At 34.6% G+C, this 18,391-nt stretch overlaps 2 protein-coding genes across 4 annotated transcripts in view; both read left to right on the forward strand.

The window, feature by feature from the left end:
- The window catches only part of Frmd5 (FERM domain containing), a 32,944-nt gene extending 25,367 nt beyond the window's left edge, over positions 1-7,577 (forward strand). For 2 of the 3 annotated variants that reach the window (XM_072894745.1, XM_072894746.1), the window contains 2 exons: positions 514-1,017; positions 1,939-7,577. In XM_072894745.1, coding sequence (XP_072750846.1) covers positions 514-1,017; positions 1,939-2,372 — 938 coding nt within the window. In that variant the 3' untranslated portion in view covers positions 2,373-7,577. The remainder of the gene's footprint in view (positions 1-513; positions 1,018-1,938) is intronic. The other variant, XM_072894747.1, reaches the window with a different exon arrangement.
- Positions 7,578-9,710: 2,133 nt separating this feature from the next.
- LOC140667067 (unconventional myosin-Ie) overlaps positions 9,711-18,391 on the forward strand; it is a 35,894-nt gene continuing 27,213 nt past the window's right edge. The window contains exons 1-2 of the mRNA XM_072894739.1: positions 9,711-9,993; positions 18,182-18,307. Of these exons, the coding sequence (XP_072750840.1) occupies positions 9,991-9,993; positions 18,182-18,307 (129 nt within the window). The 5' untranslated portion in view covers positions 9,711-9,990. The remainder of the gene's footprint in view (positions 9,994-18,181; positions 18,308-18,391) is intronic.

The following is an 18,391-nucleotide window of genomic DNA, read 5'->3' on the forward strand; positions in this document are numbered from 1 at the left end:
GATGTAATATCGCGAACAATCTCGAATCGACAATTGTTGAGGAGACAGCTTTGTAAGAAAATTGTTTTTCATAGAAATTAGTGCATGAGATAAAGTGTAATAACGGCGTTAGTGTATGCTCTTCTTCAAGGAAGCGGAATAATGTTTTTCGAGTGCTTTCATCGATCTGTGATTAAGTAATTTTATATTATACTTTTATACCGAGAGATGATTACGATGGAAAAAAAGGAAAAATTGGAAAGGTGACATATATACATGTATGTACGACACATTTGGTTTTTTTTTTTTTTTTTTTTTTTTCTTAAAAACCGGAGCTCGTATTCCAAGCGTCGAGTAAAAATTGAATTATCGTCTACTTGCATCGCTAAATCTTGGACAAGTCGATCATGCATCGACGACGACGTTTGTTTGCGCAGCCGACAAGAGCCATCCCCCTTTTTTACAATCGCCGCCGCTTTTTTGGCTTTTTTTTAGACCCTCGGTTGATTTGTTTTCCTCTTTTCTTTCTTTTAGCCGTAGACGAAAATGATACGCATGCGAGTGCCACCCACACGTCTACTACTACTACCACCACCACCACCACTACTACCACCACCACCACCTCCAACACCATCACCACAAACCGTGCGAAAGCCAAACTGAAATTTCCCAAGAGCACGCTGAACCGACCGCAACCGTTGTACAGTCAGAAAATAGTGATAGGCTCGGAGGAGCTGGCGGGTCGCGACATCGAACACGTCGTGCGGCAGCGAATTAACGCCCTAATTAACGAACGGAGCCCGAAGGTGGTGCGATCGACCGCGCTGATAATCAAGAGTTCCAAGGCGCCGGCGAGCGCCAACGGACGCATCCCGATCAAAAAGAGTCCCGCACGCGACGGTAAAAAAACACGCGTAGAGGTAAGCGAGCTCGACGGCCGCGGATCGACTACAGCGACGACGAAGACCGCCAACGGTTGCGCGAATCTGGCCACCAGGTCGGTTCTGTCGAACGGATTCGATCGACAGAAGGCAGCAGGTAAGAGCGCCCCGAGAGATCCCAGGACGATGAAAGAGAACGTTTTTTATTTCCTCTTCCTCTGTCTCAGTTCGGTCTCTGCTCGGTATCTCCGCTCCTATACCTTGCGTGTACGTCAATGTTGGACTCTGCTTTGTGTTGTGTCGTGTCGTGTCTCCTCTTTCGTCTTTCTTTACGTTATGCTTCCGACACTGCGATCTGCATGGGCTTGCGCCTGTTATGTATAATCAAAGTCGACAATGTCACCTGTATAATAGAATCGACAAAATTGCCCTTGTAATAGATTCGCGAAATATTTTGCCAACTCGATCGTCGTTTGTCCATTGGCTAATAATCGATCGATCATCTTGGATAAACTCTATGGAATTTTAGCGAAAATCTCTATCGGTCACACAGTTATATGACGAGAGCGATGATCGAATCGATAAAATATCAATCGCACTACGAGATGATTACAAGAGTGCACGCATAAATGTCAATTTACATAAATCATCTGCTCAATCTCCTCTGCGAGGAATCCTCTGTTTGTGAAAATTGATGATCCATGTCTTATGTAGCTACTTAACTTTTTATCTGATAATAAGCGTGCTACTGCTTGCGATATAAAATCTTTTTGTATCTTTTTTTTTTTTTTTTCCAATAAAATCGCAACTCGAATAAAATGACGAAATGTTCAATAATAGAATTTTGTAAACATGTTTCGTACGAAATGACGTTATAAATAAATAAAAAGATTAAGATTGCACATACATATGTACACGTACACAGAATTAATTATGTATCGCGAAAAAAATGTCATGTTAATCTTACGAACGTAAATTTAATAAATCTCGGAGCAAAACCGCACATGTAATGTCCCTTACGCAACTCGTTCACTGACGCAACCATTCAATAGCATCGATCGCATCCTTTCTGTTTCAGTCGGTCATGAGGGCGAGGCGAACGACTACTACTTCAGGGACTCCTTCGACCACTCGTCGTCGGAGAGCCAGCTGCTGGACGCGTCCGGCAAGCCGCACAGCCGCTCGGTCACGCCGGTACCGAAGATGCAGAAGCTACAAAACTCCAAGCTCTGTCTCCAACAACAGCAACACCATCAGCAGCAACATCACCATCAGGGCGTTAGGCGCGTGGCGAGCGTCAAGCTCAGACACAAGAGTCTGCACGTGATCAGGCTCTTTATACCGGCATTCATGCTCACGATCACGGTGCTGTTTATCGTGACGGTTCTAGTGTTTGAGACGGACACAACGCTGTTCAATAGCCTGCGGAAAACGCCAGAAATGGTGGCCTTAAGGAGCCAATACTACGTTCCGATTAAGGAGTTCCTGCGGACCAAGCTCGGCCTATTCTGATGCGACAAGATGACCAGGCCGAGGTCGTCCTACGTCGTCGCATAACTCTCTCTCTCTCTCTCTCTTTCTCTCTCTCTCTCTCTCTCTCTCTCTCTCTCTCTCTCTCTCTTTCTCTCTTCCTTCAGTGCCAAGTCGCGGACGTGACTCGTGACTGAGAGATTTACGGCTTAGTCGTGGAAAAGAATGTACGCCTTCTCTCTCTCTCTCTCTCTCTCTCTCTCTCTCTCTCTCTCTCTTTCTTTCTCTTCCTTCACCACCCCCTACCCATCCACCTCTCCGTTGCGCGTCGTCGCGTCGCAGCTTGGTCGCACGAGCGAGTGAGTGCTTCGAACCGAGAAGATTGAGTGTTACCGCAAGGCTAAAAAGATAGACCGGAAGGAAGAGGAAAAGCAAAAAGTATCGTGTCGAAGAGATTAACCGGAGTACGATTTTGGACGCCCGGCAAACGTATTCCATATTGATTCGAGACGAGATGAAAAATCAGAATTTTGTAAAAAAAAAAAAGAAACAAAAACAAATTGTACAAAAGCTGTATGTAATCGTGTAAACAGGATGTATGTATAGAATTATGTTACCTATGCGATCCAATCTTTTTTTTTTTTTTTTTTTTTTACAATGCATTTCAACCGTTTTATGCCCGTGTTTTATTTCACTGAGTTTTTCGACTTTTCATTAGTAGATTCGATTGTTGTACGAATCACTGCTCTGACTCGCTTGCTATTTCAACAACATACGTCTATAGAAATAGATGCTATTAAATTCAGTCAGTTTTATGAAAGAATAATTACTGCGAGAATATATCGCAATGTAACAGAAAAAAATGTTGTTATTTGATTAATGAAATATTCGAAAAATATAGAAATGGAATTGCTATATATTGATTATATTTAAGCATTGAATTTTAATTTTTAGATAATTGTTAGAAATGATTAAAATTTTTTTTTTCTGTTGAAATAAAGATTTAAACATTAAACGAACTATTTATTTCGATCGACATGGAATCAAACATTAAAAAAAATCTCTTGTTATCCCTCTCTCGTTATAATGAATGAAATTGTAATTGTAATTGTATCTTATATTCGTTACATTGCAATATTTTAATCGTATCGTTACTTAAAAGAAATTACGCATTTCCACTGTAATAAAAGTTTAATTTTGTTTGATACATGCGGGCGATACTTTCTCAAAATCTCGGACAGATATATTAGTGCGATATTGGTTATCGAATGGCCTATCGTGTTATTGTGAAAAGGACACGAGTGCTCTCTTTCTCTAAACGCGAAGCTTTTTCCATGCGTCGTGAGAACGTGAAAACACGCAAAGACACGCTATATATATGTCGGTATAATAAACGAAAAATATTTTGACATTGTGAAAAGAGAGACGCGAAGAAGAGAGCACACGACACATACATACAAAGCGAATATGTAATATATACATATACAGGTCTCTCATGTGAGAGATGACATTACAATGTACTAATAGGAACTTTTTAGATTATTTTAAACGGTCAACGAAAAGCAATCGTTTCGTAGATAATTGTAGGCTATATACGTGCAGTTTTAGTACGAATGCGGTAAAAGGTGGCAAAAATATTGCATCGGTGGCAACGTTGAAAACAATTTGTAAGATTTCCCGCTGATTTATCCGCTGTCGGTTTTTTTTTTTCGTTTCTTATTCGGATGTGCGCTTGATGTGCGTAATCTAACATCTAACATTGTCTCGTCATCTTATTCTATGTCGCCGAGAGTATAAAGCGTACACTCTCTTGATCGTGCAGCATTCAAATTCTTGATAACATCTTAAGGACATGTCTTGTACGAAAGAGTTAGATCTGTCGGGACCTGTCTCTGTAAATTGCATTTAATACGCAAACAAAGACGATTATAAAGTTAAAGAGAATTTTCAAACAGGAGATTTACTTTTGCGCAAATTCGAATAAATCGGTAGATGAAGTAGAATTAAAATTGACTTGTAATTTTCAATTTTGCACTCTTAAAATTTTCTTGGCCCTTTTCACAGGACTCTTTTTCTAATTTATGATTTTCCAAAATTCTGCAAAACTATATAGTGAAATACAACTGGTAAGATATATATATATATATATATATATATATATATATCTCCTTTAAGAGCAGGTCCTGATTCGTCTTATACCGTAAACTGAATGTCCGCTCGAGCGTTTTACTCTAGAAAGTATCGATAATAAAAATCTTTGAAGAAAATAATTCGTAACTTTCGAATCTCTTGATTACAGTCTTGTACAGTCATTGTTGAGGATAAAAGAAAACTTTTAATTCTCGGGTGGACACGCAGTCTCATCTTGTCAGTCCTTTTTTTTCCTAAAAGTGCCTACGCTGTCTTACACTCTTTCGTGTCGTCGGATTCGCTCGTAATTCGCTCTAAGCTGAACGAAAATGGGGTGACTCGAGGGAAGAAAAAAATAAATAAATAAAGCAAAAACTAAATAAATAAATCCATCTTACGCCGCGATCTTCTGTTTGTGAGAAATAAATTTATCAAAACTTTCTAAAACAGATTCTGAAACGGCGCTTCTCGTCGACTCGAGGGTGTTTGCGATGTAAATGGAAAAAAAAAAAAAAAAAAAAAAAGAGAAAGAAAGAAAAGAGTCGATCGAGCACAAACGATTCTAAGAAGTTAGAATGGTAATTGTGCGAGAGACACAATGTGTCATTGCTAGTAACGAGGTGTAGAAATTTGAGATTTCGCGGAGATTTTCCAGCTTTCCTGAAACACTAATATGTATCAAGAAAAATCTTGTGCTGTTTTCGCGTTTGTCGTTGCTTAAATGAAAGAAAAGAGAATATTTACTATTAGCCTTGTCAGGAAAATTATTTCTGCTGATCGCGAAATCTCTTACAAATTTCTGCGCCTTAAATTGCTTGAGATGAGATTAATTTAAATCAAAATTTATATTTGACCGAAATTAAATTTTATCTAAATTGAAACACGGAGATTAAGATAACATCGTGTTAATTAAACGACACGCTTCTCGTTATCAAACAGGAGAATACCGCGGGCGATAAAAGTTAACTGTATAAATAAACGCAGGTCAATTGCAATATAATGTAATTCTAGTTATAATTAAGAATACCAGCTCGCTGGACTGATCGATATAGGAAGATTAAGACGGAAAAGGTAAAAATACACGCATAGAATTCAGATTGTGGAACGCAGGAATTTCACGTGCTTTGTTTTTTTTACTTGTTAATTTGATCTGGGTAATTGTACATACAATCAGCGATCGCGCCTCAAAAGAATAAAATTATTTGATCGGCAGGAAATAAAAAGAAAAGAAAATTCTTAATTTTCAAGTCGTGAAAGTTGTACTTTTCAGAAGTGACTCTCGGTAATAATACAATTTTCAAGAATGCAGCTGAATTGAACCAACTTGAGATTATATGCAACTCTTGGGAACGGCTTTCAATCCTAAAACTTCTTAAGAAAGAGAATTCCTGATTGTAATTATCACGCAAAGTTGCTGCTATTGAGAGTCTCTTTAGAGAATAAACTTTCAAATGGACACTCGGTCTAAATCTATAGTATAAAAGCAAAATAGGCAATTATTTAAATACAATGGATGGAGTAACATTGAGTTTAAGATTGTCGTGACGTGACATAACTATTGTGCGATACACTTTCCAAAAAACTTTTCCGCTAAAATTAAATTATCATGGAGACGATACGCGCGTTATTCTCACAACTGTATATAAGATCGAAAAAAGTTCTCCGCAATGTTAAAAGCGTGAGATATTGGCAGATTGCGTGACATTTACGCAACAATCGGACGATATATGCGGGACGTGTTCCAAAAAAAAAGTATATATATATATATATATATATGTATACATGGAAGAAAAATATGTTTCTCGAATAATTTAGATCACAATTTATGTAATGCATCATTATCGGTGAGGAATTTGGTACCAAACGTATATAAGTAATAACAGCGACTTAAAACCTGTACTTAATTTCGAAAAACTTTCAGCAAAGATGTCGACTAAATCGAAGTAATTGATAGATCGTAGGGATAGCCCCTTGAGTTGAATCTTTCGTATAAGAAAAGAGAAATTCCAAATTCTTTTAAAAGATATGTGTAATCCTATATTATAGGTACGATATTTTAAGGACCTTGTACAACATATAGTTGCAAGATTTAAAAGTAAAATATCTCCTCCCTTTATGATATTCGTATTACTGATAAGATTTTTCTATTATCTCTCTCTCTCTCTCTCTCTCTCTCTCTCTCTCTCTCTCTCTCTCTCTCTCTATCTCTCTTTCTCTCTCGCTCTCTAAGTTGACATTATATTGTAAGCCGCGATTCATCCTTATTGTAAATCAATTACAGCGTAATACAATGTGTTGTAATGAGATCGTAAACAGCGGTATAATTTTTATTTAAAATTGCGCATACCCTTGGCGAGAAACGCGTCGCGCGTTTGATTTTGTCGAATCTCTCTGGCTTTTCGCACGATTGTAAAAAAATGGCAAACTTTTTCCTTTTGTCGAATGGATGAAAAAAATTCTCGATATTTTTCTGCTACACATAATCACTGTTTGATTATATTATACTTGATGCTGAACACGGCTTATATGTTAATTGTTATTTAATTTTGCGCTATCGATGATGCGCAAACTTTCATGCAAGTCATGTACATTTAGCCTACCGCGTTACCTTGATATATATATACATATATATATAGTTTAACTTTTTAAGGTTTTCGGGATTAGTTTGTTAGATATTTATTTGATAACTAATTAACATAAGTAATTTATATATTCGCTGTAGCTGCTACACATAAGTGAATTTTAACCGTACCTTTATGCGCGCGTGCGCTGATAAGGAATAATTAAAACAGAGGGCTAAATATATACTACTGTTGTGTACAAATTGTGAGATGGTGGATGTAAATGCAATGTTAATTAAAAAAAAAAAAAAAAAAAAAAAAAAGACATAAAACGGCCGACGCGACGACGGGAATGGAGCGAATTTGCGCTAATCAAAAATGAAGTAACGATGATAATCTTTCTACAATCTTCATTCGTATGTACACTTTTTGTACGCTTGCAAATTGTAGCGAACAACTGAAGTCGTATGTGGGGATGCGTTTTTTCTTCTGGTCTGTTAGTCTTTGAAATTTTGTATCGCATGCATGAATAAACGAGACATTTCATTGCAAAGGAGCGAAACGAGACATGTAATAAAGTACCATTTAGAGCTTTATAAAACTCTCTCTTTTCTCTCTCTCTCTCTCTCTCTTTCTCTGTCTCTTTAATCTGCAATATTTGTAAAGATCCGACTAATATTCAAACTTTTGATATTTCTTTCTCGAATAAAAATAAAACACACATCATAGATAACAGGTACGGTTCAAAAATCAAAAATTGATCCGCACATGTAGCGCGTATCGCTAATGGTTGTTTAAATATTTACTAAAATATAAGTAAGTGACAGTATTGATAAAGATACTGGAGTTGATAGTAAAATAATCTAATCGGTGATGATGATAACAAAAAATCGCAACAACGCCTTACTTATTGTTAGTCATTCGTATATAATTTAAAAGATATCATTTCGTCGATATATATATGTATGATATATATATCGTATCACGAGTGAATACATAATGCGATGCGCGGATAAAATCATGATTCATCGCATCATCGCGAACTCTAAAAGTCGATCTGTCTGCTCTGATGTCTTTTTCCTTTCGTCATTTGTACCAAATGTGTAGAGTATAGATAATATTGAATTTTTCTTTGACGGAACGCCAAATTAATAAAACGATTCTCCAAGCAAAGCATCAGCATCAAGATAGATATGATTAATTTCTGATAAATAGCTGCATTGCCTAGTTATAATGCATTATGAAGATTAGGAGCCCGTATCCTGTGAAACTGGGACGAGTTCATTTATGGAAAGTGAATTAACCGCGGCCTTGAATTAACGCAACCTGGCATAAGCGCGCAAGAAAACGCGACACGGTGACTACGCCTGCCCGTGAAAGGAGAGTGCTACTTGCTATTGATGTTTCGCTAAGAATTAATGTCGAGACACAATCATTGTAGCGGTTACCACGATATGTATACACAAACATCAAAATAAGTATCAAATTAACTTTCACATTGACGTATGTCGATTTCCCCTTTAGACAGTTGTCTTTTGCGCAACGCTGATGAATTAGCTTAATTAAAGATAAATAAAGTTTTATATTCTTCTCTTTTCACACACGCGCGAGAAACAAATCCTTAATATATATATATATATATAAAATAGATATTTTATTATCTGGCAAAAATGGAAATGCATCGTTTGCCAAAGATATCATTTTCCAATATAATGAAAACAATTTATCTTTTTTTTATTTTTCATATAGAAATTTTGTTATAATTTATATAAATAAACCTAATATTTGTAATGTAAATATTAACGTCCATTATTTTGTTTACATCAAAGGGAACAATCATACTTTGATGTCATAAAAAAATTTGTTTTAAATCAACTAAAAATTTCTTCAAGTATATTACAATAGAAATTTGTATTTGATTATAACAGAATTACTAAAATTCTTACGCGAAATGTCGAGAAATATCTGCACTACTTTTTGACATAATAAAATATAAACTTGTACTTTAAATAAAGTTTTATATTCTTCTCTTCTCACACACGCGCGAGAAACAAATCCCTAATATACATATATATAAAATAGATATTTTATTCTCCAGAGAGAATGTCCCATACAGACAGATATTATTATATCTTCTTTGCCAGAAAATCAGCATCATTTATTATCTGGCAAAAATGGAAATGCATCGTTTGCGAAAGATATCATTTTCCAATATAATGAAAACAATTTGTCATTTTTTTATTCTTCGTATAAACATTTTGTTGTAATTTTGTTATATTGTAAATAAGCCTAACATTTACAAGTAAATATTAACGTCCATTATTTTATTTACATCAGAGGGAAAAAGCACACTTTGATGTGTCATAAGAAAATTTGTTTTAAATCAACTAAAAATTTCTTCAATTATATTACAATAGAAATTTATATTTGATTATAACAGAATTACTAAAATTCTTACGCGAAATGTCGAGAAATATCTGCACTATTTTTTTGACATATTAAAATATAAACTTGTACTTTATAGGTGCACGTGTATGGTAAGCGTATGGAATAAATAGTTTGAAAATTATTTATATACGCGATATGAGAGAGGGAGGATAGCGTGAAGGATCCAGATGGTCTTCACGTTCGACATTTCTTATAAAGGCGGGTGACGAGTGTGCTTCTAGCTGATAGCTTACCTACCGGCACTCTCTGTGACTCACCGGAGTCGGAGTCGGAGTTCGGAGTCGGAGTCGGAGTCGGAGTCGGAGATTCAGTTCGCGGCGGACTACGAAGCCGTCGACATCGGGCGCATGTTCGTGTCATCGTGCTCATCGCGGAGCTGCACGGAGTTTAAGGTGATCGTCATTCTCGGTGTGTGTCACGTGCGTTATACGTGTGCCGACGACATGATTCGAGACGACTGAAGCACGGTTAAGCAATTCACTTAACGCGACGACTGGAGGGATCTTCAATTTCGCGACGACATGGTAATTGAAAATTAAATAGCAAAACAGTACCGTTGACTTTTCAGGAAGACTTCTTCTTCTTCATTCAATATCTCCGACTTGTATCGCAAAATTTATTTATTTCTCTTGGCCAAATAAGTAATACAAAGTTATACTGTTATTAAAAGTGTGATTTTCTGTAATATGTATTATTTATTTGTGATAATATATATATTATAACAAGGGAATAGTAGAGTCAATAAAATTAAAATTTCTTCAATTATCTAGTAATAATAAAAGAGTCATATTTTTGGGTTACGCATTAAAATCAGTAATGTAATAAATCTCCATGTCATATCGTCGTACTTATATTCTTGTACGAGCTGAACGAGTTTTTCTGAGATTCCAGCAAATCTTAAATATATGTAAATATGTTTTCTGTCATATTCGACCTGACCTCGAAATAAACTTTAAATGCTCAGCTCGGATTGTATCATGCCGCGCTTTGACTCCTGGATCGTGAGTAATGAAGTTTCTCTTGTGGTCGAATGACGTCAGAAATATTTCCTCGTCAGGGTTCTTACCTTTGAGAAGTATATTAAATTAGATTGATAATTATATAGAAGAAAAATCTCCTTGCTTATATTACTAGCCAGTTAGTTTTCATCATAACAAGGGTGTGAACGTATAAAAAGAAAAGAATGATTATATACACATATATGAATCGTATATATAAATAATATTCTATATAAAATTCAAAAATATTGTAGATTCGCGAGGAAACCAATCTTGTAAAAAATGAATAATCAAGTAATGGAGAGAGACGATTGCTTCTTTCTTTGTTGTTCTTTGTCTCGCGATTCGTGATCGGGAAACGATATATTTTCTCGTAGCAAGAACGAAATGCCTTCGCGTGTCGCACGTGATGCAAAAAATACATTCTTAAAGCAAGGATGATCGATTGTCTTTGTGATTTAAAAAAAAAAAAAAATGCAACCTCTTTCCGACGTTACGTTTCGTCAACTCGGGGAGGACATTGCGCAGACGACTCGGAATTAATCGAAAACCGATAATTATCTTATTTTACATCGAACGTCATCATCGTTATATTTTCACACAAGAATTATCACGTATAAAATGTTTTATACGAGAAGATAGATGGACCGTTAATGACGTGTTTGATGCAAATCGGTTCAGCGATCATTTCCATGAAATGCATTAATCATTAAAGCCTCAGATTTTTAAACTTACTGATTTTGCACAAAAATTATTGAAATATCAAAATTGTCTGAATTGCATCTCTAAAATTGTATGAGAAATAATGGAAGATATTTAAAATCGATTTTCTTCCCCAAACTCCATTTCTGATTTCGGCGTCAGAGACTTTAACAGAGAAATAGTTTACAAAATTATTTAAAGTTGCGTTAAATGTCAAAGAACTGTCAGACAGCGGTTCTCGATAGAATACGCACGTGCCGATCGTTTCTTAATCAATTTACAAAACAAGATTACGACATTGCTTCACGCACGTCTTTCACGATGAATCACGACCGACTTTAACAGGTTCGTTGAACTAGTTTGCACCTTCTTCTTTTCTTCTACGCAATGTTTCTTACTTTCCTGAGTAAGGTAGACATCTCGGGAGAATCTCGTAGGCGACCTCTCTATTCGGCTTGAATGGTCAAAGAAACGATCGCGTGCTCAGCATACGTCGTATAAGTTAGTGCATCAGGCTCAATGTGCTGCCTACAATTACCCAGTTATGTTCCAAGGCCGGAAGGTTTCCGTCTTTTACAAAGACATTTCCAAATACGATATATTTTCGCAATATTTATATTTCATATAAATATATTGAGGAAAACCTGACGGAGGATATTCTCTCCCAGAGACGTTTATTATAATAGTTGGGAATCGGACTTGGGAATAGCCAAGAATCCGGATGCATTCAATGTCCAATTACGGTAAATTCCTCTTCATTTTCACGACGATTTCCATAGAACAATATTATCCGACAGTTTAATCCATGAGACGAAATTCCCTTCAATTGCAGTTGAATAGACCATCGCGTCTATGCGAGAAATCAGAGCGATAGAAACGACGTGAATCAATCGTCACTGATGCATGTATAATGACGTATCTTAAAGTCCTCCTCAATAAGGTATGCGTATCGACGGCAACCCCCCTGCCCTCTTTCTCTCTCCCTTCTGGGAACACCTTTACGGCCGTTATTACGCGCCGAGAATTTTACGGTTATGCACATTGCGTACACTGACCGATCTAATAGAACATCCTGTTAGATTGACTTTGGTGGACGTTCCATCGCTCCTATCGATCGATAAACACATTTATTTTAACCCTCAAACTCCAACACGTTTTTCTGGCACCGTAATCCTGAACACGTGGGTAACTGAGATCCGAGTTAATTTTTGTACTCTAAAATTACTTAAAAAATTTTTTAAAAATTTACACATCTTCTTTCAAGTTTAAACTAAAAGTTTACGTAGTAGAGTTAAAGAAAAAATATTTTTAAGTACCATATTTTTGTTATTTGTTACATCAAGATTTGAAAACGTACATGTTTTATATAAAAATTAATAAAAATTTGAAAAAATAATTTTGAACAAAAAGGCTTTCAGGAATTTTTAGTTCAAAGTTCAAAGTTTACGGAAAAAAAATATTACATGTCTACGGCTTTAAAAAAATATAAATATTTGATGATCGAGAAAATGGGTAATTTTCAGGTGTAAAAAAATTTTTTTAATCTTTAGGTAATTTATTTGGAAGAAAAGTGAAAACAAAATGTAATTTATATTACAATCTACAGTATAAAAATTAATTAATACATACAACCTCCCCTGTTTGTTGCTCGTTATCATTAACAAAAGATACTTTTACCATAACAATAAATGAACACAATAGAAATTTGAGCAATTTATTTCTTTTTTAGGGAGATTATCATTGTAAATTTATAATTTATTTTTATAAAAAAACAATTAACAGCAAAAACCAATATTTAAAAAAAATTTACTTATTCACCCTTTCTTATTTAATATACATAAAGCGAATATGTGGGCCATTTGTGTCCGTTTCAGATTTAGATTCGCCAGCACTGAATGAACGAACTGTTTTTTTGGATAAGTTTGCAATCTCGAGATTTTATTAATAATTTTTTAAAACAATGGAATTAAAAATGACACGGACACGAAAGACCCACGTGTTCAGTTTGAGGGTTAAAGGAGCGATTGGGAAGAGAAAATAAAATTTTTTAAAGAATTATCACGAGGAGAGCGATAGATTGACTTTTATTCACTTGTAAAGCTAAAGCGCACAACTTGTCTTCTTTTCTTATAATGACACCGCTGATAATATAATTAGATCGAATGTTTTAATTTGAATCAATTAGAGGCGGAATGACTTATAATATCATAGCTTCATCTCTATCGATTAGATAGAGAATCACCGTTTCACGGCGGCGTTTGCAAAAGAGAAAGATCGTTATCGCAAAGACGAGTTAACGCCAATACGTCCTTATCAGGGACACGTGCAAATATATAATCTAACGAGACGATAACGCATACGATACGTCCTTGCATCGCGTGCTTATAATCGTGCCATTGTTAATCGCTTCGAAGGATGAGTGACAACAAGGCCAAGAGAGAAAGAGAGAAAGAGACTCATATTTAACGAGCCCTTCTCGTGCACGAAATAGCGTCTTATTGTCAATAGAATTGCAAGTTGGCGCAACTCCACACGTTTTCCGCAATGCCATGAGATAATCCTTCTGAGAAAATTCCAGGGTGTATCATTCTCTATCAACGGACATCCCCACCTGCTATGAGTCACGAGATTACTTGGTTACAGACTGCTTTTAATGCTCTCAGGTCTTTCGAGTCTTCGTTACAAGAAACATTTTTCTTCATGTGCCAATATAGATTATTTTAGAAAAATCTTTATCAAATTTCTGAATAAAAATATAATTTTTATCTCAAATGGCAAAATTAAATTCACTGTATTTATAACATACGTGTAAATATTTCGTAATATACCCTGATCATATATATCGATTATCCAATTTTATTGATAACAAGATCGATAACAAGAGGTTGTCTTATCATTTGGCTGACAATGAACAATTTCCTGCACAGATGAATGTTTAAACGTCTTTCACGGTTCCAAAAAGAGTGTGATAAAATAAAAATCGATTAGAAATAACACATTTTAATTAAAAGAAAATAACAAATAATATTATACAAACCTTATTATATTCTTTACACATTCTTTCAGCTCTAAAGGCGGTTTTTTTTTATCAATGATAGTTTATCATCGAACGTCTGAATTTAATAATTCTATAAAATAACAGAATCACAGAATTAATTTTATAGTAATTTAGATTACAAGGGCTTTTAAATACAAAATATAAAATGGATTAAATCTCCTTGTTTGTGGTCGAGAACTAAAAATGATACACTGCGACAAGAAAGTAACAAATAATATTATACATATCTAAATATTCTTTACACATTCTTTCAGCTCTAAAAACGGTTTTTTTTTATCAATGATAGTTTATCATCGAACGTCTGAATTTAATAATTCTATAAAATAACAGAATCACAGAATTAATTTTACAGTAATTTAGATTACAAGGGCTTTTAAATACAAAATATAAAATGGATTAAATCTCCTTGTTTGTGGTCGAGAACTAAAAATGATACACTGCGACAAGAAAGTAACAAATAATATTATACATATCTAAATATTCTTTACACATTTTTTCAGATCTAAAGGCGGTTTTTTTTTATCAATAATAGTTTATCATCGAACGTCTGAATTTAATAATTCTATAAAATAACAGAATCACAGAATTAATTTTATAGTAATTTAGATTACAAGGGCTTTTAAATACAAAATATAAAATGGATTAAATCTCCTTGTTTGTGGTCGAGAACTAAAAATGATACACTGCGACAAGAAAGTAACAAATAATATTATACATATCTAAATATTCTTTACACATTTTTTCAGATCTAAAGGCGGTTTTTTTTTATCAATAATAGTTTATCATCGAACGTCTGAATTTAATAATTCTATAAAATAACAGAATCACAGAATTAATTTTATAGTAATTTAGATTACAAGGGCTTTTAAATACAAAATATAAAATGGATTAAATCTCCTTGTTTGTGGTCGAGAACTAAAAATGATACACTGCGACAAGAAAGTAACAAATAATATTATACATATCTAAATATTCTTTACACATTTTTTCAGATCTAAAGGCGGTTTTTTTTTATCAATAATAGTTTATCATCGAACGTCTGAATTTAATAATTCTATAAAATAACAGAATCACAGAATTAATTTTATAGTAATTTAGATTACAAGGGCTTTTAAATACAAAATATAAAATGGATTAAATCTCCTTGTTTGTGGTCGAGAACTAAAAATGATACACTGCGACAAGAAAGTAACAAATAATATTATACATATCTAAATATTCTTTACACATTTTTTCAGATCTAAAGGCGGTTTTTTTTTATCAATGATAGTTTATCATCGAACGTCTGAATTTAATAATTCTATAAAATAACAGAATCACAAAATTAATTTTATAGTAATTTAGATTACAAGGGCTTTTAAATACAAAATATAAAATGGATTAAATCTCCTTGTTTGTGGTCGAGAACTAAAAATGATACACTGCGATAAGAAAGTAACAAATAATATTATACATATCTAAATATTCTTTACACATTTTTTCAGATCTAAAGGCGGTTTTTTTTATCAATGATAGTTTATCATCGAACGTCTGAATTTAATAATTCTATAAAATAACAGAATCACAAAATTAATTTTATAGTAATTTAGATTACAAGGGCTTTTAAATACAAAATATAAAATGGATTAAATCTCCTTGTTTGTGGTCGAGAACTAAAAATGATACACTGCGATAAGAAAGTAACAAATAATATTATACATATCTAAATATTCTTTACACATTTTTTCAGATCTAAAGGCGGTTTTTTTTTATCAATAATAGTTTATCATCGAACGTCTGAATTTAATAATTCTATAAAATAACAGAATCACAGAATTAATTTTATAGTAATTTAGATTACAAGGGCTTTTAAATACAAAATATAAAATGGATTAAATCTCCTTGTTTGTGGTCGAGAACTAAAAATGATACACTGCGATAAGAAAGTAACAAATAATATTATACATATCTAAATATTCTTTACACATTTTTTCAGATCTAAAGGCGGTTTTTTTTATCAATGATAGTTTATCATCGAACGTCTGAATTTAATAATTTTATAAAATAAGGGCTTTTAAATACAAAATATAAAATGGATTAAATCTCCTTGCTTGTGGTCGAGAACTAAAATGATACACTGCGACAAGTCTTTACGAGCGAAATATAGAGAGCATTCGCGACGACAAGAGCTATATCTCGCCGAGCGTCGCCGCGGCAGCGGAACTGCGGTGAACGAACAGACAGTTTCATTGCGCCGGCTGCGGCGGAAGCCGTGAAATCATGCCTCTCTGCTCTCTGCTCTCTGGTACGGCACGCGTCGCACAACATAGGGAACATACACAATAAGAGGGAACGTTATGCGATCGATGGCGCGGTCAGTAGCCCCATCAGTCATAATTAACCGACTCCGCAATAGTCGTCCCTGACTGATCGAGGAGCCTGATGGCCGGTCAAATTCAATTGTGTTGACAAAATTTGTCCGTCATTGAAACTGCGACGCGATGAGAGAAGCGGAAAGCGTGTCCATTCATCTCGTTCATCTGGACATTGTCGATTTCTGCGAACGCTGCTCCCGCTTTCTATTAATTGAAATCCCTCTTTCTTTCTCTCTCTCTCTCTCTCTCTCTCTCTCTCTTTTTCTCATTACCTTTTTCTGACTTTTTCAACTGTCGTTCGTTATAATCTGTTTGTGAGTCCATTCGCGTGTTGCATCCGCACAAATTGCTCTGCCAGGATACATCGATCTTGTTGGACCGAAATGTCAATGCAATGACACATGGCACGATCGATGATATTGATCCCCAGAGAGAATAAGGAATTACACGCGGATTATATATATATATATATATATATATATATATATATATATCTATATGTACATTTACTAAAATTCAACATGTTAGCTAATTTATCTCTGATATGTATAAAATATACATACATGTACGGCTTTATGTAATTTACATAATTTACTGGTCTGCAGACGTAATCAATATACGTGTCGCTTGTATTAATCCATTAATTGACTTTGACCGACTTTCTACGATGGATTATATAAATCGTCTGCTTAAAATGCATGTAAGATGGATGCTCTGTCGGGAAAGGGAAGGTCACGGAAGGAATGTCTTGTGTTAATATATTCGATTCTCCTTGGATGTCATCGAAAGAGAATCATCCGGAATCGACCGGAAGTCTCCGTATGCGCTGACTTTGATTTCTCTCACATTTCTCGACGCCGTAGCATGTGCACGACTGAATACTCGTTTTTCTCTCTTTCACACGTCAAACTTCCATTCTTAGCCTGTTTCTGTGCGACCAGTTCTCATTGCTTACATAATCACAGAGAGAGAGAGAGAGAGGGAGAGAGAGAGAGAGAATGGGAGGGGGAACAAAAGTTATTTAATTCTAGAAAATAAATAAAAAAATCTCTTTGATATAAAATCTCGATGCTTAAGACTTTACATTAATTATATGTAATCCTAGTATTGTCTTTCTGTTCTTTTACCGCGATCCAAATAAATAAATGTATAAATATTTTTAATAAAAATTATATTTTTACAAGATATAAAATTTTAAAACTTACCTCTAGCCGAGTGCATAAGAGTGCTACGACATCGAGTCTTGCTTTAATATGTCAGGCCTGTTTATAAAAGTCGCTATATATAAATAATACGTTAAGTATAACGCTTATTATAAGCCACATTGTGGTAAAAGGGCGTTGTAAAAGCGCCTATTGAACTTCTTCTAAAAGAAGAACGGAAGTGATCGATAAATCGGGCCGATACGTGAAATGTCGGAGCGAATAATAAGCATGCTTGCGATATTTACGGCACAAAAAATCAGTAATTGGATTTGTGGATGGCGTTATTCGTTAATTCCTCGCGTGTCTTTTCATTCGTAATTAACCAAATTGTCATCGATTTTATAACAATGTAAAATTACAATTTACACATTCAATTAATTTAAATTCAATTTCAGGTGTACCACTGGCAGAGTCAAAATGTCAAAATATCCGGGGTGGACGACATGGTCCTCCTGCCCAAGATCAACGAGGACGCCATCATCGAGAATCTCAAAAAGAGATACATGGACGATTACATATTTGTATCCTTTTTCGTTCTAATCGTTCACTCAAAAAAATGATCTTTTGTATTTAGTCGATTTAAATGACAAAGACAGAATTTATAT

Source organism: Anoplolepis gracilipes, chromosome 6, assembly GCF_047496725.1.
Source record: "Anoplolepis gracilipes chromosome 6, ASM4749672v1, whole genome shotgun sequence".
In the NCBI taxonomy this organism is placed as follows: Eukaryota; Metazoa; Arthropoda; class Insecta; order Hymenoptera; family Formicidae; genus Anoplolepis; species Anoplolepis gracilipes.